The sequence below is a fragment of the Thermobia domestica genome, chromosome 18 (assembly GCF_964235325.1).
Source record: "Thermobia domestica chromosome 18, izTheDome1.hap1.1, whole genome shotgun sequence".
In the NCBI taxonomy this organism is placed as follows: Eukaryota; Metazoa; Arthropoda; class Insecta; order Zygentoma; family Lepismatidae; genus Thermobia; species Thermobia domestica.
The window spans coordinates 8,037,250-8,064,696 of record NC_137471.1 but is presented as its reverse complement, the minus strand read 5'-3'; the positions used below and the strand labels follow the sequence as shown (position 1 = coordinate 8,064,696).

Genomic DNA, 27,447 nt, shown 5'->3' with positions numbered 1-27,447 from the left:
AACACTAAAAAATCTGTTATATTAAAAAAAAAAAAAAAAAAAAAAAAAATCGGAAAGGTTATGCAGAATTTAGCTGAACATATGCAAGAAAAAGTTATATTCCTGTATTCGAATTTTATCTATACTGGAACTAGCAAATGTCTCCTTGTTACCATAGACCATATTTTGCCGTCCTACCTCTATGGTTTCCATATTGAATTTTGTGCAACTGAATGACATACTTTCTGCAAACAAAAACCACTATGTATCAAAGTTAGGTTACATCATCATACTTATCAATTCAGAAATAATAGTAATAATAAAGCCTACCATCCTTCGAAACTTCGATATAACACTTTTCTCACCAGGTAACTGAATACGGCAAAACATTCAACACTTGGCAAAGGTGTTTATTTAAAGGAAGACTTTATATGCCAACCTCATGTCTCTAACTTTACACTCCCTCCTTGTCAGCTACCCTTTCACAAATTAATTTGTTTTATTGGGATAGAAATTTCTAGAAACGCTTAAATACACGTTTGTTTGTTCTGAATGAAGCTTTTATCTGTTAAATTTCACATATCGAAGTTCAATAACTTAGGAGAGAAGGTTCACTTTTGAAAACTAAACTATCTCTTTTCTCGCTTAGCATCTGCCTAAAACTCTTTTCTTACTCTGTATCTACTTAATAAAAGAAGTACACTTGCCAAAATTTCAAGCTACGAAGCACAGCGGTCTCTATGGGTTGTTGAACAGTCGCTCTAGCCTTTTAATATTACAAACATAGAAATGTAATTTTATGTTAGTATTTAGTTGGAAACGATAATCGCAGACATTAATTAGGAACTACAATTTTGTTTGGGGTTCCTATGTTTGACCTGCTGACTGACATTCCCGATTAACTGTAGAGACCACAGCCAACACACCACAGAGTAACAATAACTTAATTATGCCTATGCCACAACTCAGTAACACTAATCTTATTTATGCCTGCTTATTCCCCTAATGAAATTATTTAAAAAAAAATCATGTTTCCTTTATCGTTCACGATGTACGATGAATCAACTAATGTCTAGAACTCTTTCACCTAATGTATAGTAATATTAAAGCAATTAGTCTTAGTAGTTTTCTCTTATTTGTACCCAAATTTTCGGTAACTATTAGCCGTTACCTTTAACGAAGAATAAAAATTTGACAAAAAACGAAATTTTAGCTCGTTACATTCCTGTTATTTTCATCAAATGGTTTCCCAAAGTCCTAGTTCATATATTCTGTTACTTAGATCTTTTCTTTGGTACACCACTGAGTTGTTCTTTAACTTTCGTCTCCTATAGTATTCATAATAAATAAAGAAAAAAAAAAAAACATGCTAAAAATATGATGAACTGGAACATAAAACAACCCACTATTTTTCGGATCCATTTGTAGTTGCAGCCACGGGAAAGAAATGAATGCGAAAACATAGTGGATTGATTTATGATCATTATATTTTAGCATGTTTTTCAGTACCGATATTTTAGGAATCAAAAATTGAAGAATTTGGTAGTGTGTCAAAAAATAATCTAAATAACAGAATATGTAAGGTAGGAATTTTGGAGAACTTGAAGGACGAAAATGAAATTTCTGAGTTTAACGTCCCACGATTATGCCTTTAGGCTAAGGGAGACTGATTAAAGTAAGTGAATGATGATGGAAGAATTGATGAAACAGGACTTTAGGAATTAAATTTCTGGTCTTTCGGCATCTATGGCCATGTTAGCCCATCACTAGGATTAGGAATTAATTTCTGGGCTTTCGGCCTCTATGGTCATGTTAGCCCGTCACTAGGATTAGGATTTAGATTTCTGGGCTTTCGGCATCTATGGCCATGTTAGCCCGTCATTAGGATTAGGATTTAGATTTCTGGGCTTTCGGCATCTATGGCCATGTTAGCCCGTCATTAGGATTAGGATTTAGATTTCTGGGCTTTCGGCATCTATGGCCATGTTAGCCCGTCATTAGGATTAGGATTTCGATTTCTGGGCTTTCGGCATTTATGGTCATGTTAGCCCGTCACTAGGATTAGGATTAGGATTTAGATTTCTGGGCTTTCGCCATCTATGGCCATGTTAGGCCGTCATTAGGATTAGGATTTAGATTTCTGGGCTTTCGGCATCTATGGTCATGTTAGCCCGTCACTAGGATTAGGATTAGAACTAGATTTCTGGGCTTTCGGCATCTATGGCCATGTTAAGCCGTCACTAGGATTAGGATTAGGAATTAGATTTCTGGGCTTTCGGCATCTATGGCCATGTTAGCTCGTCACTAGGATTAGGATTAGGAACTAGATTTCTGGGCTTTCGGCATCTATGGCCATGTTAACCCGTCACTAGGATTAGGATTAGAACTAGATTTCTGGGCTTTCGGCCTCTATGGCCATGTTAGCTCGTCACTAGGATTAGGATTAGGAACTAGATTTCTGGGCTTTCGGCATCTATGGCCATGTTAACCTGTCACTAGGTTTAGAACTAGATTTCTGGGCTTTCGGCATCTATGGCCATGTTAGCCCGTCACTAGAATTAGGAATTAGATTTCTGGGCTTTCGGCATCTATGGCCATGTTAACCCGTCACTAGGTTTAGAACTAGATTTCTGGGCTTTCGGCATCTATGGCAATGTTAGCCCGTCACTAGGATTAGGAATTAGATTTCTGGGCTTTCGGTATCTATGGGCATGTTAGCCCGTCACTAGGATTAGGATTAGGAATTAGATTTATGGGCTTTCGGCATCTATGGGCATGTTAGCCCGTCACGTATGAGGGAGGATGTCCCTCGGCATTCACACTATCCGTGGAAAGGGAAGGAAGGAAGCGCCCTGGAACTTCCATATAGCATCCCGGCATTTTCCTGGTGTGAATGAGGAAAACGTAGGAAAACCTCGGTCAGGATGGCTGGACTGAAAAAGCTTTTACACTTTTTCGACCGAGTGTCCCCACCGGGAATTGAACCCGGGACTGCTCGTACTAAAGACGAGAGCGTCAGCTATTACGGTACGCGAGGCCACGGGTTGGTGAAATGAGAAAGTGGGAGGAAATGGGACGGGCACGATGTTGTACACAAACTAACATGCCTGGAGATCGAAGCAGGGATCCCACGCACCAGAAGTAAGCGCTCTACCACTGAGCCACCACCGTGACCCCCCCCCCCTTTTCCCATCAACCTGAAGGAAACAGAAATTTAACAAGCTGGAATGTCATTTTTTGACGAATTTTTGTTCATTAAAGGTAACAGTTAATAGTTACAGAAAAGTTTGGTAAAAATAAAAGGAGACGTACTAAGGTCAATATTCTATGTTATTTTATAATTAGTATACATTAGTTGTAAGTTCTTGGGGTTAACTGCTTCATCGTACATCGTGACCGATAAAGAGCACAGAAAAGTTCTTAAAACAATTTCACAGAACAAATACACAGAGTTATAGGGTCAGTTTCACTATTAAAAGATATAATAATAATAATAATAATAATAATAATTACAGGCCATCAATTTACTTTATTACAGTCTGAATAGATTAGTGTGAACATAATTGCTAATTACAGAAACTGGCAAAAAAAAATTAATTCACACTTATGTTCTAATTTCATACATATTCCCCGATTACCTTTCTTACCTGAAAAATGGTTTTGATGAGTGAACTAAGCCTTCGTTCGTAAAATCATTGGTGTTCGTGAAGAGAGCAGACCAACCTTCGGGAAGATTAGATACATCAACTGCAAATCCGTGATTTTGTGACGTCATGAAGCAACGGCCAGTACCATGATGAGAACAAGGTTGATTATGACCTCTATTGCCATACCTATAAAAAGAAGAAATATTTTTAGCTAAACATACGAGTGATTATCAGTTGCAGGATTAAAAAAAAAAAAAAAAAAAAAAACGTATATAATAAAACCTGCTAGCTTTGTCCCCTTATCAAATTGAACGGGGTTAAGGTTCGTGTATGGGAGCCGGTTCGGTGTGGTATGAGAATCTCGGCAAACGAACGAAATAATTACAGAAGAACGGTTCGAATACTTGTCTTGATGCAGACGTTCCTGGACATTATGCCATCGTCTTACCTTTGATGCATTACATTCTTTAAATTTGGCGACACATTGCTTTCTCACTCCTAAAGTATTTTACTACTGTCTTCCTTAAAACGTTAAAATATCCTAAATTGACTACCACACTGAATTTCATTTCATTTTATTTTCATCCATAAATCATACATGATGCTCGAAGGAAGACGAGCGTATGAATCGGACACACCAATAAATAAGATACAGAGAAATACATACATACATACTAAAAAACAATAACGAGACAAAATATGGGACAAAATTACACTATACAATCTACAAGCTGCATTTAGCAGACACGTATTCATCCACTGAATAAAAATAATTGTCCACTAGATACTTCTTTGTAACTGATTTAAATACTTTCATTGATTCAATGTTACTAATATCTTTAGGAAGGTTATTATATAATGTTGGACCTAAGTATATGGGGCAGTTTTGAAACAATGTTGTATGGTGATTTTGAATGTAGAGATTTTTCCCTATATCTAGAATTATGACAGTGAAGGAAGATAGAATATGACGTGATCATCACGTTATATTAACAAGTAAACCTTGCGTCATCGAAATCGACTTTGTTGACCGAAGTTGACAGCGAATGGGGAATATCAAGAAACGAGCGTAAGCAAAATTTAAAGCGCTTCCGTCCATAAGGACTCGCATAGAGGCCGAAAACCTAATTGATCAGAGTAAGCCAGAGCAATGTATTTCAAGTCAGAAAATTTCATGTATTTGTAAAACTGGTAAAGAGATGGAAAACAAAAAACACATTAATAGACACCGGGAGGAAGTAGACATCTATTATGTCTTACAAATATAAACGTATGGCAACAAAGTTCACCGTTGTATTTCTCTTCAAATTATAACCCAGTTTGATACATTACATGACCCCCCTTCCTATTTAGAACAATCGAACCAGACACAAGATACCAGACTTCTAGATGGCGGCCATGACAAGTCTACCCTCTAATATATGTCTACTTCCTTCCGGTGTCTATTAATGTTTTTTTTTTTTTCTCTCCATCCTTTTACCGTTTTACAAATACACTGAAAATTTCAGTCTTGAAACACATTGTTCTCGCTTATTCTGATCAATCAGGTTTCTGGTCACTGCGCTCGTCTTTACGGATGGAAACACTTTAAATTTTGCTACGCTCGTTTCTTGACATTTCCCACTTTGCTACCAAGTTTCATCAACAAAATTGATTTCGACCACGCAAGGTTTACTTGTAAATGAAATTTTTGGAAAAAATGTGCCATTTTTTCAATAACATACGTAAATTAACCACACACTAGCATATTATTGCTAAATTTCTGATATTTAGTTCTTTTGACATTTCCTATGACAGTAAATATTTACAACAGACTATAAAATATTCCTCCATAAAAATAAAACGTTGGACTTTATTGCTTCTATTCAATAGAGGAGGATTAGAGTTGGATTAGAGTTTAGAGTCCCTTTCAGTACCGAGGCTACACGATAAATGGAACTACAGTTTAAGGATGAACCCGGATTACTATAATGTATTCAAATAAGCGACAATAACAATATTACTATATAAAAATATGTTTTTCGTAGCTAACATTTAAAATATACTGTATGTGCACTAAGATTTTTCAATAAATCATTTATTAATAACAGATATGAATTTGAAAATTAAATATGTGCAGGAAGTGTGTTATTGTATTTTATATCCAAATGCCGTGAGTCTTGCACACTACGAGGGCGATTCACAAAGTAATGCCTCCAAGCCCACTACTTGGCTAATAGTACTGCAAAAATTCTGAACTGTTTATCATTAATGCACTGATCTTTAAGCTATAGATTGTCACTTGTTTCACCTTCCTATCTCTTCTCGTTCTAGAACAATCCATGGCATACAGTTGTGACGATCGGTTGAAATAGCGGGTTGCCAATGAATATCCGGCGACGAGTCGTGGATACACCTTTACGACGCGGAAACGAAGCGTCAATTGATGGGAGTACTGCCACACGTCCTCTCCTCCGGGAAAAAAAAAAAAAGTTGTATCTGCTGGCAAATATTGTTGACATTCTACCTCATTCTGCCTATAGTTCGGATATGGTGCCCTGTGACTTTTGGCTCTTCCCCAAACTTAAGAATTACCTTAAGGGCCAACGCTACAGTTGTGGCGCGAAGGTGGAAGCAGCAGTTCGGCAATGGCGTCAACAACAACCACCACAATTCTTCGCCAACGGCATGAAAAACCTTGTTTTGTGTTAGCGCAAATGTGTTGCCCGTAATGGGGACTATGTTAGAAAATGATGCCACCATTTGTAGCTGACATTACAAACTTTCCACTGATGCTTGTATCGGTGCTACCTGTCATACACAAATAAAAGTATCACTTTGGAGGCATTGCTTTCTGAATCACCCTTGTATTTATTAATGAATCACCCTCGTATTTCTGCATTACCCTCGTATTTCTGAATCACCCTCGTAGAATACTTATAAACTGAAAATGAAATGAAATCTTTGAGTTTTACGCCCATAGTTATGCCGGTTAAGCTAAAGGAGACGGTGATTATGAGAAATGAATGAAACGGTGGAATGAAGAAAGTGGGAGGAAACAGGAGAACCCCGAAGAAACCCACGCACACGGTGTTTGTCCACCACAGAGTTCACTTGGCTACTTATAAATTGAGTTTTATATTGAGTAACGTACGCAATATTTAAATATATCTATTAATCTTATACAAAATGTTTTGACATGTCCAATTCATATCCTGTGAACAAGACTATGGAAAAAGATGGAAATAAATACAATAAAAAAAGGCTGGATAAGACTTTTCCTTAATTCTTTATATTGTATGGAGAAAAATAAACTGCCAACTGATCTACACATAGTAATAAGCTGAATACATCCTAATTTAACTTACGTAGTAGAAATATTAAACTTTACTTACTTCATTTTATACGTTTTACATCCTGCAGCTACAGCAAGCAACTGATGTCCGAGACAAATTCCAAAAATCGGCTTCACCACTTTCGATTCCATTACTTTCTTTAAGTTGGCCACGGTTTCTTTACAAACGGTTGGATCGCCTGGCCCATTACTCAGAAACAACCCATCGTAGTCATCAACATTTAGAGCATGATTCCATGGCACAAGTTCTACTCGGGCGTTTCTTTTGAGAAAACATCTTAGCTGATTGTATTTTAGACCACAGTCGACGGCCAAGATTCGAGGACTTCCATTTGGGTTGTAAATTACAGGAAACTGATGAAAAAAGAAAAAAAGAAAAGAAAACAATTAGTGAAGTAATATCTGCATGTAATTGTCTTATCTTACTTTTTATTCAGAATGTACTGTCTTGTGAATTAAGCAGGATGTCTAGAAAAAATTACCAATTCTTAAGGTATTAAATAACGACATTTGAAATGTAAAACTCAACTTACTCAGCTTATTATTAAGTAGTGCGCAATATGCACATTTCAATTCGTTCATCTTAAATCCTCGAAGAGAAGACTAGTCACAATTCCTTGGGACGCCGCCAATCATTGATATCTCAGCGTACAAAAGTACTAAAAGAACTACTTTCCGGTATGGACGCACAAATCCGTTTCACTAATTTCCTCGCCTTCAATGTATTGAGAGCGAGACGAATTTTATAGTTCGCTCCATAGAATGCATGCTTTGTTTAATGTGTTTCAATTTTATATTAACATTGATTATGGGAAGAGTAATCATTTCATCCAGAAAAAACAACCGACATATAATGTTTCAAATTTCGATTTGTATTTATCAACGGCGTTTAAAGAAGATTACTACCAGTGGTGCTCTCTGTTGGTATGATGTTAAACTACTGACAGGTGCAACGTCAAAACATTGTATTACGTGTATTTTAATGAGTCAAGTACACGGGACCATTTATCGGACAATTTTTTTCAAAGATACTGTTCATTCACACGATCCTGGAATAAAACCCTGTCTCTTGGTGACCTTCAATATTATGCAAAAAATTCGTAAGTGTTTTCAAAAAGTCGAAGTATTATTATTATTATTATTATTATTATTATTATTATTATTATTATTATTATTATTAAAAAAAAAAGTATCAGCACACCTCTCTATATAAAAATGAAAAGGACGTATGATGTCCTCACTGAAAAAACTGCTGAACGTTTAGAGTGAATTTCTGAACATAGTATTTGGGTCGAATTGGGTTATTATTTCATTTTAATTCAAATGTACTTAATAGGGACTTTAAATACACGTTTCAAAATATTTTCGATAAACCTCCTTGTTTCCGTGCGAAGGATAGGTATTTCGGCTAGTGAACTCCGAAGCGCTTCGTTCACTCAGCTAGAACTCTTTAAGAAGTCTGAACCATAGGTGACCACTTCTTTCCAACTTCAAACGACCTGTAGGACACGAACTTCTCATAAAACCTTGGTTTCTGACAGGTTTATCTGGTTTACACCATACGAGAAGAGAGGTGTGATATGGTGCATTGTTGCGACGCAGCATCCAGGTGTTCACAATATTCGTGATGCTTTGCATCATTTGCCGCAGCCAGTCGAGGACGTTTACCGCCGAGGTTGGGAACCATCTTGGAATACAACGTTCTCATGCGCAAATACAGTGTGTTTGAAAAAGAACTCCCTAGTTTCAATGTATCCTAGAATCTGCACAAAGTGACATACACTATTCTAGTTTGTGTTGTTTTATTCATCAACTCTCCAAGTTTGGCGCCCCTGCAGTTGACAGGTCTGCTTGACCGTGAGACGGCACCAGTGCTGTTTTTTTCCTCTGCTTCCTCAGTTCAGTCCAGGCAGGTGTACAGTGCAGAGCAAATCAGCAACAATGTGTACTCCGCAACAGAAAGCGCAGTGTGTTATTTGGCTTGTGACAACTGAGTCAGTTATAACAGTGCAACGTAATTTTAGACGTCAGTATGGTGGTGAACCACCTACAGCAAGAATCGTCGCGGCGGTTGGGACAATTACACCTGAAATGTTGGTGAATACGTGGCGAGAAGTGGAATATCGCCTCGATGTGTGCAGGGCCACAAATAGATCCCACGTTGAAGTCTACCAATGTTAAACAAAACTTGAAGGAATTCTCTTTCATGATATGTACTCAATGATATAAGTTTCCATTCATTTCCCAATTAAATTTATACTTAAAACTAGGGAGTTCTTTTTAAAAACCCTGTATTCTGTCACAATTTGATGAGCAATGAATTTCAGTAGATTAGACGTGTCTATTATTCTGATACTGAGCCGTCGAACCGAGTTCAATATTTCTCTCACTTTTTTAATGCTTTCACTATTTTGTAATGTTGACACACGTTCAGCGTGCTGATTGTTCTCTAAGTTCTCTCGACCTTCCCGCACTTATCTTGTACCATTCGTACACTCTTACTTGCGATATGACTTCCCTCCAAAGATTTCTTGAATTATGTGGAATGTCTCAATTATCCGATTGTTGGGATTTCATGCAAAATTTGATCGTGTAATGTTATCCCATTAAACATTGCATTCTTGCTCTCGACGCTACTAACAAACTGATCTTCACGCCGACCGTGATCCTCACTCTGTCACGGCTCGCAGGGAATGAGGCGGGTAGCATTCTGTAGCTGAGATTTCCTACAAACCATCCAGCCTAAAAGAACACACTCTAACCCTTCTAGTTGACTAGAAAAGATCTTTCCCGACACTTTTGGGGCAGATCTCTGGTCTGGTATTCTTAGCAGGTACTAGTAAATCAAATTTCCTAAAAAATAGAGGTAATTTTGAAAACAATATGTACAATTTATAGAAGTACTTATTTAAAAAAGAAGTATGTTACCTTTATAGAAACTTCCTTTACTAGATTCCGCTCATTAGGATCAACAAACTTCAAGTCTTCAGGGATTGAGTCTCCGATTTCGATTCTTCCAAGCATCGTGCCTCGTTCTCGGAGTTTCTTGGTGAGCTCCCTGGTATCGATGCCATGGATTCCAGGAACATTGTGTTCTTTAAGCCAGTCCGACAAAGTCTTCGCCTGTCGCCAATGGCTTGGAGTATTACACAGTTCTCCAACGATAAGGCCTGCTGCCCAAATTTTACGGGATTCAAACCAGCTGTAAGAAAGAAGCATGACCATTAGAAATAATAAAAAAAGAAAAATACAGAATGATTTTCATACGTTAGATTTATAATACAATGTTCGTATGTTCATATATTTCTCCCCGGTCTTCCATTAACCTCTTCGTCTTCATGTCAATTTTTCCTGTTTTGCTATCGTCCAATAATGATGTCACCTTCGCCCCCTTTCTCTTTTTCCTGCCACCTATCCTTTAGCACGTCTCTGATGATACAATTCCTTCTTAGCCCATGTCCCAATTAGTTTCTCTTTCTCTGCTTAATAATATCTAAAACTGTTCTTTTCTCCGCATCATTTCTAAGACTGTTCTTCTCCACACCCACATTTCGAAGGCTTCCAGTAGTTTTTAATCAGTTTTGCGTAATTTCCATATTTCTGACCCGTACAGTACAATTCTCGACACGAATATAGAACAATACTATTTTATGAGTCGTTTTCTCAAATCCTATGACAATAGAAGAGGCGATAAAACAGGGGCGGCTTTAGGATTTTAATTTTGGTTAGGCCCGCTCCCTCGCTTATGGATACATATATACATTTGATTTATAAATGACAGTAGAAAATTACTTTTACAGTAATGGTTGATGCTGTTTATTAAATAATTATCTACCATTAATATAAATAGTGGAAAATATATTTACTCTTTATTGTGTCTTATAGCAGTTATATACTTTTCCAAATTTTTGAGTAGGCCAGTGCCTACCCGGCCTACCCGCTTAAGCCACCACTGTATTAAAACATGAAAAATCACTTAATTAGTAATAGGCATGGATGTGGGTCCCCAGAAGAAACAGAGAAAATTGCGTCCGATATACCAGAAGAATTTAAAACAAAAAAATGTGGTGAGGAGTAGGGTGGAAATACAAATATTATGGTTAAGAGTCTTCATCCCGGCGAAATTAAAATGCCGCTAATTTTACAGTAATTATGTAATATCTTCAAATAGATAAAAGATAATTGAAATATGGAACAAGAGCGCCCGAGACAATATTATTTTGCGTGAGGTACCGTTATCACAAGTCACCTAGTGGCTTTCCGTTTTCAGCTGTTTAGAAACGCGAAAATAAATGCCGATTTTCAAAATGGCTCGAAATCGAAAGCAGATAAGTGAGTCGTGATAACGGTTTCTCATGTAAAATAATATTGTCTAGGGCGCTCTTGTTCCACATTTCGATTATCTCTTATCTATTTGAAGGTATCACATAATTACTGTAAAATTAGCGGTATTTTAATTTCGTCGGGATAAAGACTTTTTAAGCGAAATTTTTGTATTGATATTTACTGGTGAAAACAAAATGAACTTGGACAGAGACAGAACTGACATAACCTTTTTTTTCTTTCTCTCCCCTCCTCCTTTCCTCTCTACTCAGTTTTTTTTTTTTTTTTCATAATCAATATACTTGATCAGCGACTAAGAAAATGACAGAAAAGAAAGTGTAACAGTCACTTTATCACTTGAGTTATGACCCCGATTAAATAAATTAATATAAACAGATCCAAAGTACTACACGCCTTAAAGTAGAAGGTACGACATAACGAATAGAGACCGGGTGTTTAGGCATTAAAAACCTGGAAAATAGACAGCAAAATAGGTACTTAAAATTATAGGCAGCAAAACAGGCACTGAAATAACTCGAAATAATGAAGATAAATACTCAATACAATTACACAATAAATTCGTCATAGATAATGTTCAAAGAATATAGAAACATATCTGTTTGTTAGTATCTTCTTTTACTGTATATAGAAAAATAAAGATTGTCATGTATTTCGTGTATACTTGGTAAATACATTCTATACAGCACTTTATCACTACATATAACAGTCCAAATTTTATACACTTTATCAGTACACACAGCAATCCAAAGTTTTACGTGATCTTATTACTACAAACAGCACTTATATTTCTCGGAAGAGACAGAGTCTTTCTTGAAACACTAAACTATATATTTTTCCCCAATAAAGCCTTATTTTGAAGAAAATGCCTAGAATAGGCAACATTAGGCATTAAAGCAATTATTTAGGCAGGAAAGCGCGAAATAGGCAAAATAAAATTGGTTTAAGAGACCCGAGCATTTATATGTCAAGAACTTTTGATGAAATTTTGTATATTGGGTAACAATAAACCCAATAGTACATATTTGGAAACCATTTTGTCATACTGCTTTCCTGTTGGTCGGTAATGGGTCGTATTTTATGCAGTACTTTGGGTCTCAAATAGCTATGTATTGCACACAATACACAAGGAAAACTGTATATTTCCCTTCGTAATATAAGCATAAAATATGTAAATCATTAAACTTGAAATTTACTGCACTATGTTTGATTTTCTGAAAAATTATTCAATCAATGTACCTGGATCAGATGCGTCCATAACCCCAATTGTCTTCTTCCTACCTTCAGCAGACAATAGAGCAACCTGTAGGTAAAAACAAAAACCAGCTGCCTTTTGTGCAATAATTTCGACATTTCCCGAACACAATAACCGAGATTCGGACATGTTCTTAAATATTCGTAGCCATGACGGGCGTTCGAAAAATGTATTGTATTCAATACGCAGGGTCTCAGGAGGTTAAATTGAAACTAGAACTCCCAATATAAATTTTAAAACGTTATTTTTAATCATATCTATAATACTAAAGCATAGGCAAATTGCCTAACATCCGGTCCCTAGTAATGACTAACCGTAAGAATAAACAGAGGATTATAGCGTATACTGCCATGTACCCTCGACTACAACCCTGTGCGTCATAAGTATAAACGATATCAGACTGGCAACAAATTGTACTATATTCGATTTTATCGATAAATGCGTATAAAAAATTCCTTTCAAGCATATCATTTCGTTCAACTTTATGTAATCTATTGATTCCTGTATGCGCAAGTAATAGTTAAAAAATTAAATTTTTGGGTTAATCAGACTTTTGGGTTATATCTCACTAGCATTACTGTAGAAAATGAAATGCAATCTTGTGAGTTTTACGTCCAACGCTTATGCCGGCTAGGCTAAAGGAAACGGTGATTATGAAATAATGAATGAAATAAGTGGGAGGAAACGGGAAAGCCCCGAGAAAACCCACGCACACGGTGTTTGTCCACCACAAAGTTCACTTGGCGCGAGCTGAGATCGAACCAGGGACCCCACGCACCAGAGATGAACGCTCTATCACTGAGCCACCGCGGTCCTAGCCATACTGTAGTATATACTGTCGTCTTCCTAGTGTCACTAGGGTTGCCAACTCTGAGAAATAAAATTACCGGTACCCGCAAATAGGCCTAATCTTCAAAACAGATAACGAATAACTGTATTTTTAACCTTGAAATACATTGTTCAATTTGACAAAAATACCGATCTGCCGGTAAAATTCCGGCCAGTTGGCAACCTTAGTCACAATGGAAAGCTTGATCAGTGGATACTTTTGGTGCACTTATCCTACAGCTCAGTTTTCTAGGATTAAGTAGTCTTCCCTGATTTAACCCGAGAACTACCAAGCGGGTCCATTGGACCCGTGATTATACTTTTCAATATTTTTATTCTCTTCATGATAGTTAATTTCTTGCGCTGTATTTGTTTTTTCATAGAATAAAACAATGTGAAAATCTCATAAAATTACTCCATATCCTCGATTCTTAATTAGGGTCCATTGGACCCGAATGGTAGAACATGTGTGTAAAAATGTATGGTAGTTGCAGGGTTAAAAAAAAAAAAAAAACGCTCAGGAAAAAACAAAAAGGAATTTGCTCATTCATATTATATTGTTCAGTACAATTATATATCAATAGCATTAGTAACGTACGCAGAAGTTCGTCAAGAGGAATGGTTCAACTACAAAAGTTGATATATTTCAGGTGTTTGATATCTCAATATAGTAAATACATATTTTCACATACTTGCACAAGGCGGGGGGTTAAACAGCGGCTAAGAATGGTATCAGACCCCAAACTTCCCTTGGATATGCCACTGACAGTATATATGCATCATCTTTTGATATTTTTTTCCATTAAACGCGAATAAACATTGTAGAAATTAATGTTAAACGCATTGACTTTATAAGTGGACTTTGTGACAGTTAATATGTAAAAAAAAAAATGTCTACAAAATGATAGTCATCTCTAAATGTTTTAAAGTCCAAGAATAAATTAGTTATAATAAATCTGTTACATTTCCTTCGTTTTCCACGTATGAGGATGACGAAGAAGTATATCTTTCGTCATCAAAGGTCTAACACATTCTTCCTATGGTGCGAGGGCTGAGACGGTCGTACTCACTTGCCTCATTCAAGAGGTGTCCCTGGTTTTGTGTGTAGACTGATCATCCAAAATATTATGTATGGACGGCAAACTGATTTTTTTGCACCAGTTTAAGGAGGCTTGAAAACCTCACAAAAGACTGATAAACTGTAGCTTTGCATTCAGAGGCGTCATTTAGGGGGGGATTGCCCCCCCTGAGTTTGAGATTTATATAGATTTTATCAATAGAATAGTAGTAAGTCAGTGAAAAACGCGAAATTTTACTTATATCAAAGGGTCTTGCCCCCCCCCCCTCCAAGCAAAATCTGAAATGACGCTTCTGTTTGCATTCAGCCAAGAATGCGAATTGTTGCAGTATTGATGATACTTTGCACAGAATTCGTTTTAATAATAAATACTTTATAAAAGTTTGGAAGTGTTATGCGTAAAACATTATCTGAATTATTGGGGTGGGGTGGGGGAGATTTTGTGAAAGTTTCACCAAAATCGGTCTCGCGCTTAGAGAGAAAATTGCGAATAAACTCGAAGGTTTGTATAAAAACTCAATATAAGAGGAAGTTGTGTTTGAGCTTTCAGAACTACGAAATGAATGTCAACTTATAAAACAAGTTCAAGTGTTTCTTTATATTAATTTCGTCGAATGGATGAAGGCGACTGACCCTTCCTGTTGTCGACGCTCATGAAGCCAGATATTTGTGACTATGTATATATATTTAACACGTTAGACAGAAAGATGACCAATGGTGGCCCAAAAGTAGGTATACAGTTCCATACTGAATAGCTCTCTGTATTTCATATCATTTCTTATTGTTATCCATTAGTTTCATTATTATTTGATCTTAAAGCCTTTTTTACTTATACCTTAAGCTCGGAAAGCAGAAGCAAATAAACCCATAAGCTAGAATGTTACACTTGGTCAATTCAGGGGGTGAATCCCTACTTTTGGCCCACCCTATACTAAGTTCTCAGTATTAAAAAAAAAAAAAAAAAAACTTGTGAACCAATATCAGAAATGTAGGGAAAACAAATCAAATGATATCTTTAAGTGTAACGTCTCACGTTTATTCCGGCTAGGCTAAAGCAGATGATGATGCCAAATGAAACAAATGTTGGAATGAAGAAAGTAGGAAGAAACGGGAGTACACCGAGAAAACCCACGCACACGGTGTTTGTCCACCATAAAGCTCACTTGGCCCGAGCTGGGATCGAACCAAGGTCCCCATGCACCACAGATGAACGCTCTACCACTGAGCCACCACAAGTCTAGATACTCACTCCCTCACCTTTTACCTTCAGTACGCTCCTGGTGATAAATAATCTTCAGGTTTTTCAAGTCATATGCACTAATATATGAAACAAATGGCTTTCAGTTATTATTATTATTATTATTATTTGGAAGTCGCCATAATTCAGCAAAATTACCAATTTTCAGGAAAAATAAATAAATAAATAAGAAGAAAAGTAAAAAGAACGAAAGAAAAAAGAGGAAACTTATTTAAGTCTGAGACAGACAGGTTCATCGCGATGCCACATTTTATGACAAGGCCACTAGAGTGCACTGACTGTCTACAAAGGCCGTAGAATGGTCGACCTTGATTCTTCAAACTAAAACTTCAACTATTTACTTTCTCCTTCATTTTATCTCAAAAAGATAGACAAGAGAGAGAGGAGAGATATTGGCAGAAAGGAATAAAAAAAAAAAGTACCTTTCTTGTCTATTTAACACCACTATACAAATAGAATATTTTCAGTCACTTACTACGGAAGATTATAATTTTATATTATGTGAAGGAGCGTTTCAGTCTGGAAAGTGATAAGAAAAGTAAGTTTACCGAGACAGCAGTCACGTGAGGGAATTTTTAAAGCATAATTGCGTTGATTCAATCTTCGATATATATATATATATATATATATATATATATATATAAAAAGTCAACATTTAAGACATTTTCCCAGGAGCTGTGCATTTCCACTCTCTATGTCGCATTTTCAAAAATAAATTTTCCATTTCAAACAAAAATGAAATCTATCAGTTTTAGTCCCTCATTTAGGCTGTCTAGGCTAAAGGAGACGGTGATGAGAAATGAAAATGAAATGATATGAAATCTTTGTTTAACGTCCCACGGTTATGCCGGTTAGGCTAAAGGAGACGGTGATAATGAGAAATGAGTGAAAAGGTGGAATGAAGAAAGTGGGAGGAAACGGGAGAACCCCGAGAAAACCCATGAGCACGGTTGTTTGTCCACCACAAAGTCCACACGGCGCGAGCTGGGATGGAACCAGGGACCCCAAGCACCGGAGGTCAACGCTCTACCACTGAGCCACCGCGCCCCCAGGTGATGAGAAATGAATAAAATGGGAGAAAACGGAAGAACCCCCGAGAAAACCCAGGAACACGGTGTTTGTCCACCACAAAGGTCACTTAGAGCGAGCTGGGATCGGAAACGGGACCCCACGCACCAGAGGTGAACGCTCTACCACTGAGCCACCGTGGCCCCTTCCTTTTCAAACAAAAAATACAAATAACGCCCTGAAGAATGGTATAGTTCAATTAAAATATAAGGGGAGTACGGTAGTTTAGTCGCACAGTGCTCACTTCTGATCCTACATATTCCTGGTTCGATCCCAGACCATGAGAATTTATAAAGAACAACATCGTATCCGTGAGTTCTTGCGCGGTTCTTCAGTTTCCTCCTACATTCTCTTTCCACCATAAATGCTTACGCAAGGCTAAAAAAATCATTTTATATTAATTTCAATTGAAATATGATTTCACGCAAATAAGAAAGTGATATAATTTAATATTAGATTAGACCGAACCAAATGCCCGCTTTGGTATGTTAATACTTACTACGGTATTCCAAATTCATCGTGTTTTTCATCAGGTACTCCATAGTTTCCTATCAGTGGATATGTCAAGACTAAAATTTGAGCATGATATGATGGATCTGTCAAAGATTCTGGATAACCAACCATACCAGTCTGGAACACTGGAAAGAAAAAAAGAAAAGTATGTACAAAAAATGTAGAACAGTATTTTTTAATTGTATTGACTATTAAAGCTCGAGCAAATGAAATTAAATTTCTTAGTCTAAAATCCTGACTAAGGAAGATAATGAAATACTGGAATGAAGAGAGAGGAAATGGGATAACCCTGAGAAAACCTTCGTACACCGTGTTTGTTCATAATGAAATCCACTTGGCTACAGCTCGACCAATTGAGACTACTTTTTCTTTTTCTTTTTTCTTTTCTTTTTTTCTTGTTTTTTCTTTTTCTTTTTCTTTTTTTTTAATCACAAGATCTAGCTGCAACTACTGGAAGTTCTTGCTTCGTAACCACGACGCCTGAACTCCGAGGATGGTAACAGCTCATCCTGACGGGATCTTCCTAAAATCTTTCCATGTAACAAATAATTTTAAAAAAAATAATAAGATTGAGATTGAGTAGATGATTGACTGAATGCCAAAGGGCAGGTAGTATAGGGTTAGAAACTTATTTTTATATGCATGACATGAAGAAAACTAATTTATTACAATTATATACAACAAAGTGAATATAAACTAAACCATTACCAAAAGAGCCTATCAAATGAACAATTGTAATATGATATTTTGAGGGGTTTACATTCTTGTTTTACACGTTAGGACTGTCTTATGCGTTTTTCACTAAAGTCACTAACAGAGTACTTGAGAGCGTACTTACAGTGTTTTAACGTCCATTGTAATTAAAAACAGCACACTTTTCCAATGTCACTTTTCCTGGAAGCAAGAGTGGTAACTAGGAGGCGTGTGGTTGATAGATCCTTTCGCACCTTTGACTGATTTGTCTACGGTTTTTATAGTACTTTTATTTCTACCTTTCACGAAACTAAAATTGGAACTAGGATTGTTTTTGTTTTCACTTTTCTAAATCTATCCGTGTTACCCACAAAACATGTTGTCAGTTTTATTTTAAAATGTTTTCACTCTCCTATATTATTCTAAAAACTTGAAGATGATCCGTTAACTGTATACTTTTATATTATTATTTTTAAATCTCAAAATGAGAAATGTCTTACATGGAAACTTATTAATTCGTTTAAAAAAAGGGGGGAGGGGAACAAATTTGTTAAATCATCACACCTTATACATGCTGGAATGATATATTAAATACCCGAAAGCTTTTGAAGAAATTTCCCTTAAGCTTTAAATGCTTACTGTACAAAGGTAACCAACAAAGTTCTATCACTTTTTGTGGAGGTCTGTGTTTTATTGGTCCTCACACCATAAGTTGAATGCGCATGGAGAGAAGATGAAGCAGGGGCGTCATTTAGGGGGGGGGGCAGGAAGGGGCAATTGCCCCCCCAAGAGTTTGGGGAATACATATACTTTAATAGATTGTCTACTAATATACTAGTACAAAACGTGAAAGTCTTATGTCGGCGGTGCTTTTGCCCCCCCTCAAGCGAAGTCTGAAATGACGCCTCTGATATGAAGGTCAGTTATTGGTGTGGGTATATAAAACCTACTACTTGGTTGTGGCAGTTCAGTTATACCGTGAACTTGCGTACGGACAGAATGAACATGGCATCTCCACAGAGCGTCATAAGGGCATGTATGCTGTACGAGTTCAAACTGGGGTCAAACGCCACTGCAGCGGGGCGAAAGATATGCTAGGTCTTTGGTGAGGGTGTCCTGACTACGTGGACAGTGCAGCAGTGGTTTAACAAGTTTAAGGATGGTGACGAACACTCGAAGACGCACCATGTGCCGGAAGACCAACAGGCAGCAATTGAAGTGAACAGTGGCCAGAGATTCAGTGTGAGTGGGGAAACCATTCGGCAGCACCTGCATCAACATTTGAAATACTACAAGTTGGGTCGATGGGTCCCACATCATTTGATTCCGGGCCAGAAGGCAAAGCCAGCAGATACCTGTGTTTCTTTGATGACTCGTCTGAGGAAGGAGTCATTTCAGGAGAGGGTGTTGGCATGTGATGAGAAATGGTTCCTGTACGAAACTCCACGGCACCGTCATCATTGGTTAGCATTCCATGAATCGGTTCCAAAACAGCCTAAACCAGCCCTGCAGCAGAAAGTCCTATGTGTTTGGTGGACTGATCGCGGCATCGTGCATCGGGAAATATTACCAGCTGGTCAGAGCATCAATGCAACTGTGTACTGACAACAGTTGAGCCATGTTCAAGAGAAACTCGAAACGCTGGAGCCAGCATTTCTGAATCCCAAAGGGCTTCTTCTGTTACAGAACAACGCTAAGTCCCACGTGGCTAGAATGCCCCGAGACACCATTCTACGCCTTGGATGGGAAACACTATTGCATCCGCCATACTTCCTGGACACTGCACCGTCCGATTATCACGTGTTCCATTCCTTGGACAATCACTTTAGAGGACACACGTTCAAATCCCTAGTAGAGGTGCAAAATGCACTTGATACCTTCTTCGCTTCACGGCCCACCAAGTTCTACCGCGATGGAATCCATGGCCTACTAGAACGTTGGCATAAGGTCGTCGATGCTGATGGGGACTATTTTTGATCTTCCAAGTACGTCTTAGGTGACATATCGATGTTCGAAGGTGGTGGTTGAAAAAACGACATAACTTTCTTAGTTACCTTTATATAATAACTAGCAAACTCGCACGTCCTGCGCAAGCGCAGGATATTATTGTTGTCTAAATGATTGAATATGATACAAAATTAAAAATATTTATGGCTAGCAAAGTAGTTTTAATAACACGCTAGTAATATCTTTAAGAATTTCTCGATAATTATTCGAATTTAAGAAGTCCTCGAATCTAAGACGCACACCGATTTCGCTGGGTTAAATTACGGAAAAATAGTAACATGGTCCGTTCTGACTATTACTAAAGCGCTCTTTGATATTGGTCATTTTCGGTGATTTCTATATATCCCTCTCCCCTCCCCATGTTGTGGGGCACGGCATGACAAAAATTATCCCAGGCCCGAATGTCATGTATGTTGAAAATTTGATCGAGATTGGTTGGATGGTTCAAGAGTTAAGTTTTATTTATTTTTATATATTAATCTCGCATTCCCCACCCCCAGGTTCTACCGTCAAAGTGGAAATAATAATAATAATAATAATAATAATAATAATAATAATAATAATAATAATAATAATAATAATAATAACTAGGAATGCAATGTATATACCCGATTGCAATGAAATGAGCTGAGCGAGCTTAAACTACGTAATCAGGAAGCGTTTTTCGGTGATTATTCCTCGATGGTACATCGGATTTTTGATTTCGACCTATGTTCTCACTCAGCACGACATACTCTATCAGCGTGCTAAGTTTGGTTGAGATCGGCCAAACGGTCTAGGAGGAAGCGTTTTTCGGTAATTATTCCTCGATGGTACATCGGATTTTTGATTTCGACCTATGTTCTCACCCAGCACGACATACTCTATCAGCGTGCTAAGTTTGGTTGAGATCGGCCAAACGGTCTAGGAGGAAGCGTTTTTCGGTGATTATTCCTCGATGGTACATCGGATTTTTTATTTCGACCCATGTTGTCACTCAGCACGACATACTCTATCAGCGTGCTAAGTTTGGTTGAGATCGGCCAAACGGTCTAGGAGGAGTTCGCGGACAACCAAACGGCTAACCCGAGTATAAGAGCTTCGCTTCGCTCAGCTCAATAACTTTTCAGACTCGATCATTATCTATGTTGAAAATTTGATCGAGATCGGTCAGGTGGTTCAAGAGTAATTAAGATTTGTTCATTTTCATTTATTTATCCTCCTCCCTTCCCCTCCTCACCCCTAAGTTCTACCATCAAAATGAAATAATGAAAAACTTCCCAGGATCAAACTTCATCTGTGTTGAAAATTTGATTAAGATCTTTCGGGTGGTTCAAGTTATAAACTCACGAACATGGCCACTTTTATTTTTATATTTATTGATTTTCTTTTCTTTTTTTTTTTCTTTTTTTTTTGTATGGGAGGATTTGGATGCCTCCTTAAATCTCCCGAAATCCATATAACAGACACTCATATTATAACAGACAGACAGACAAAGAGAGAGAGAGAGAGAGAGAGACATAACTCAGTATTGAACTTTTTTTTAAAAAAAGTTCGTTGAAAAAGAAAGAACAATAATTCCAACATTTTGAAATCAGCGTAATTACGAGAAAACTGCATTTTCCACTTTAAAAAAAGAATGATTTTTTCTTCACGTGGATAGTCCTAACTGTCCTCTAGATAAGAACAAATTTATTGCCACCATTCAGGGAGGGAAAATATTTACCTGTAGCCCTTTTGACAGACAGCTTTCCCACATTCCAGTCAGATAATAATAATGGGGGAAAACTACAAAAAACATTCTTAGTTGTTTTTTTTTTTTTTTTTTCAACAGCAGAAAGGTCGGGAAACACACATATATACACTCGTACAGTATATATATGTATATACCAAAAACCTACCGTGGAAAAAAAAAAAACAAATAAAATGAACAAACTTGTAATATAAGTACAATTTACAAATGCCCCCGCATGTTCCTGCGGGCCATATTTTGTGTTCCTCCTCTTGAGTCTTTCATAAAGAATTCGTTTGAAATAGTCTTGCACGAAATTCAAACACCTCGTAACGGTATCTTAGTAAACTATCCACCTTTTATTTCTTCCATTCTAGGTCAATCAAATGCATGGGCGGCGATTATTGGGGGCAAAGGGGGGCAGTTGCCCCCTCACTTTTTAGAAGTGACCCACTAATGAATATAGTTTCATTTGGAAATGTGAAATTTTTGTATGTATTACTGGTTCATAGAAAAAAAAATAGTTCCATATAATATTTGACGTTGTGTCAGTTCGTATTGATTGTCTTCCCCTGGAGTTCAGAAAGCTACAGGAATTGCGTTTTAATTGCCACGAAAAACGGTCTAAAAATTAACCCATTGGAGGGCAACAATTCCAGCGTACTTTCATTTCTTTTTACACAGGTTCGATATGTTAATCAGGCTCTTTGAAACTAATTGAGAGAACATTAAAAAAAAGTCTTTCACAAGTTATTCTTTATTTACACAAAAAATGATAGTTCCTAAAACGTCTTCTGTTCTTTCTAATAGTATGGAATATTGATTACAAAGAGAGTTGATTTTGAGTTTAACGTCCCTTTCAGCAGCGAGGCTATATGAAACAGGACATCCAAACCACATGAGCTTCCAACGGGAATCGAACCCAGGTATCCCACGCCAAATGATTAAAAAGAGAGTAGACCTAATAAGAAACAACTTCTACCTTTTCCATTGTTTTGCAGTGTAATATACGAGTGAAGTGGCGGTTTTAGGGGTGTACAAGTGTATATACAATTACATTTAGTGAATTCGACATAATTCTAAGTTTTAGGATTATTTTGTAAAACTGGATTGTGGAGTGTTTCTAAGTTTTGTTAAGTTTTTTATGTATTTCAAGAAAGTGAAAACTGCACCTAATGACAACGAACATGTTTCGGGGAGCTGCAAAAATATTTCTTTAAATGTCGTAGCATGCTTGTAGCATTTACTGTCTTTCTAACAGTAAGAGTAATAAAATACACATAATAGCATGTGTGGAATTAAAGATGTAAGTTGTTTATTAATCCCTGGTTTAAATATAATTTTGCAAAACAAGCCTCATTATTCATTACTATGATTAATATTATCCTTTTTATTTATTTGTTTTGCAATTTGTTATTAAATAATCTGATCACACAATCTTCCAGATAGAATTTTAAGATGTTCATGAACAAGGAATCAAATCTCTTCTTACACCTTCGTTGTTTAAGAATACAAAGGGCTAGTATCTACTTGCGTTGCTCTTGTTAATATACTTAATAAAATATGAAATACGATATACAGTATTTTAACTGAAAAAAGGTAGTATCCTATTAGTTATACAACCTTTCGTCAAACAGTGTTAGAAACAACCAGGAAAAGTAACATTGGTATACAAATATTCATGTCTTGCCCCCCCCCACTTTTAACCTCCAATCGCCGCCACTGATCAAATGGCGTTGAAATTTGGATTGCCAACCGCCCGGTATTGTAGCGGACAGTTCAGTTTTTCACCTTGTTCGGTGTCCTGTACGACCTCAAAACCGGACGTTAAATGTCCGCTAATTTTTCGTCTTAGTAGTCCTATTATATTTTCTATTCAGATTAGTTTGGAGTGCACGGAAGGAACCGTTTGACGATGAACATGGTTAAAGCAGAGCTTATAATTCGCTTTGATATCGACCTGTTTTCCCAATTACAGCTCTTCGATATCTCAAACCGTACCGGACATACGATAAACATTGTTAAAGTTCGCAGCACTGCTGAAAACTGTATTTGTGGAAAATATTTAAAATGATTATTGTTCTATTTTATAGCATTAGACCAACAGATTTTAGTGCTGTAATTAAAGCAAGTTCTTGCAATTACATGATTTACGCAGTGTTGCAAACTTCAGCAATGTTTATCATATCTCCGGAACGGTTTGTATTATCGAAGTGCTGTAAACGGGAAAATTATTTATTTGTCAATTGCAAACCATGCAAGTAACTAGATATAATATTTATCCAGGCATATTTTCGAAATAAAACCCCTCGAAGAAATTTAAATTTTCAAGCTCTTGTAAGTTCGTTCCTCTTCATTCGAAACAAGTCATATCATGACCATGGTATCAGACAATAAGGTACTTTCGATGTACATTATCTTGTCCATCTTCGTTGTGCTGTATGTGTGATAGAGGCTTCCAAAATTTTGGATATTTGTGGTACTATAACATCCTTAGTTTGCAACTCTGAAGAATAAATATATTATTTTAAGTTTTGGTTTGACATGCTGATTTGAAAGATGTAATAATCTAACGTAGTACCATTTGAGAAAGCATAACTTTATATTCGGATGGCAACACTTTTCATCCGGTGAAGTTACAAAGTACCTAAACGTTGTCCCCCTCCCTATAATTTCTTGGTGCAAAATTTCGCTTCTCTGTCTTTTACGATTTCTGAGATATTTGCTATTATAAACGGACCACCCTGTATATACATAAATTATATGAACTGATGTAATAAGCATTGTGATAAATTTTGAGTCGTTGGGTTTATTCTTCAAATCCAGTCTTGTGTCGTGCAATTACTAAAGAGCATCTGACTTCTGAATCTCAATCGTATGAATAGTTATGAAAGTAAGCAAATCATTAACTCTAAGGTCCACCACACGAAACACAAGAATATGTATCCGTAACAATATTTATTCAATACGATACTTCAATCTTCCTATATAATTAGACCATGAAGTAACGGCGAATCTGAATCATAACGAATTTAAAAATATAACTTCATTTATTTAAAAGAAACGAAAGGGTTAATTCACTTGCTATTTTTACAACAATTGAATTCAAGTCATCTTAATATTAATCTCAACGAATTTGAATTCAAAGAACATCAAACACTCTTCAATACTACATATGATTAACTAATAATATATCTTAAAAATCACTGCATTTCCATATTAAAGACATATCCAAGTAGAATTTAACCAATATTTGAACCATGAACTAATTTAATATTTGAACCATCATCTGTGAAGTTCCCACAGTATTTTTCACTTTAATTGCCCTCTCTTTATTGCTTCGACAGCTTGGATGATAGTGTGTTTGCACTGGAATCAGGTCTTTTGTGCCTATTCAACATCGAAGTAGTACATTGGAGTCCGCAAGCCTGCGAATAGCAGAATCATAGGCACCGAGTTTGGGGGGCAGGACACTTTCGCCCCCCTAATATTTAAAGGTGGGGTTCTCGTCCCCCCAATATAATCCACTCGAGGAAGAATTAACAAAGAGGAGCAAGAATTTCTGTCGTAAACTTCGTCGTGCCTTTAATTCAACATTAGGAACATCCTTCTTATTCGCTAGAAAACGCAGTTTCCCAAACGGTTAGAGCACTAAAGCTTCAACCAACACTCTGGTACCACTGATATGACAAGTGAAGATCAATGTAGCGTGAATTTTGCAGCGGAGTAGCTGAGGGAGATCTTGGGAGGAGGGGGCCTTCATCAAGAAGTTGATAGAAAACGGCTAAATATGATATGATATATTTATTCATTGTTTGGACCCCCAGTATTTTCTTCAAGTCAGCGCCTATGAGCAGAATCACATTCAAATGTAAAAAGTTGAGATAGTCTTTTGCTATCATATTTTTTTCTGACAGAAAATACAAAGCTCCAATTAACTTTAGGGACTAATGATGACACAGAAGCTTTTGCAGACTGAAAACTCACTTCGCCCGTAGTTGGAAGTCTATCATCTTGACTCTCTACTTCCGTCTTTCTTATGTTAATCTTTTCTTGTTTCTTCATCAACCGATCAATATGGCCGTCGTGTGTGAACTAACTGTAGCATTTGTATACCAACAGGTGTCATCATCTGAAGATAGTCTAACAATGAGTCTTTTTAAGTGTACAATACAGACTTTATATTCAGTGTCAACAGCTGATAACGTTTTCCTTTTCTATAAACATTTCTTCACTTTATTTACCCCCCAGATAATGTTGCTTTCATTAACTTAATTTTGGTGTCACTACTGTCACATATGAGACAATACAGGAATATTTTCTTCAAAACGAGGTTTCTTGGTAGCATGAGAAATTATTGCCACAGGCTCCATTACGTAGGTTTTATACTAGTTCCAATCTAATTACTATCACATGAAAAAGCAGAACCTGTTTTTTTTTTTTTTTTTTTTTTTTTTTTTTAATAAATAAACAGAAAGTTTAAACTATGGGAAAAAGATTCTTTTTAACAGAAATTTACATAAAAACGTAAACTTTTCCACAAACAGAATTCCAATCATCTTAAATGACAATATACCATCTTACGTCAATGTTTCTGAAGCTTACAGTGATTGTATTGTTTATCAAATTTATCTATGTCTTTCTGGCGCTATTTCTGATATTTTTTTTTTTAATTCTACGACCATGAAAACATACAAATCGATACCAAAACCACATTACAACTACTTTTTTTAAGGTTCGCCATATTGTACGCCATCTTGAATTTTTGATTAAATTTGCGGGTGGCAAATACGATTTTCAACTTACATAGGTTAAAAGAAATAGCAAAATAATAGTTGCCACTTGTAGCAAAGAAAAGCTTATGGATTGTCTTTTTAAAGCCTTGTTTGTGAAAAATTTTACGTCCCGTTCAGCAGCGAGGCTATATGAGACGTGGATCTACTTATTAACGCGGAATCCGAACCACATGAGCTCCCGCCGGGAATCGAACCCGGGCCTCCCGCGCCAAAGGCGCGCATGCTAACCGCTTAGCCACGAAGGAGCTCATCTATCGAACAAATAAGGTCTACCATTCACTGGCGACAAAGCAATTGCGCAACTATCTCGTCGCTGTTGTCTACAGTCAGCAACTTCACGGAGACAAAACAATTTTGTTGCCACACCCTCGTTCACTGGCGACGGCAACAGAAAAGTTGCCGGGCATTTGATATGACAATTTGGCGGGATTTGACATCGTACAATGAACTTCAAAGAATGCTAATGTTGAATTTAAAAAGAAAAAAGAAATACTGGGTCCATCCTATATACAGTGAGAGATTGCTGAAGGGAAAATTTTACTCGCTATATAATGATTTATGCAAGTATCCCTCGAGGTTCATTCCAGTTTTTTACAACAGCGAAACACCCTTCCTCCCACAACTTCTTTCTTAAATTCATATCTGAATATTCTTGCAAACTTTTTTTTTATATAATGCTGGGCGTTTCTCTATTTCGTCAATTAACTTCTTTTTTGTTTTTTGTTTTTGCCTTCATCGTTAATTAAAAAATATTCGATTCCATTGCAAACACTTCTATTCACACGCTGCACATAGAATGATCTGTTATGGGGAAAAATAACTTTTAAAAAACATTATTATTATTATTATCTCCCTACTTGGAGGCACTTGGGTAACTTTTTTGTCGCCGTCGCCGCAGTGAGCGGACTTCCGTAAGACTCAAGCATTTCTTTTTATTTT

The 27,447-nt window shown here is 36.8% G+C and overlaps 1 protein-coding gene across 1 annotated transcript in view; it reads right to left on the bottom strand.

Annotated features, from left to right (window-relative positions):
- Positions 1-27,447, bottom strand: part of r (carbamoyl-phosphate synthetase 2, aspartate transcarbamylase, and dihydroorotase rudimentary) — a 263,246-nt gene that overhangs the window by 218,513 nt on the left and 17,286 nt on the right. Inside the window, 4 exon segments of the mRNA XM_081746006.1 lie at positions 3,627-3,812; positions 7,001-7,314; positions 9,889-10,162; positions 17,288-17,426. Coding sequence (XP_081602132.1) covers positions 3,627-3,812; positions 7,001-7,314; positions 9,889-10,162; positions 17,288-17,426 — 913 coding nt within the window.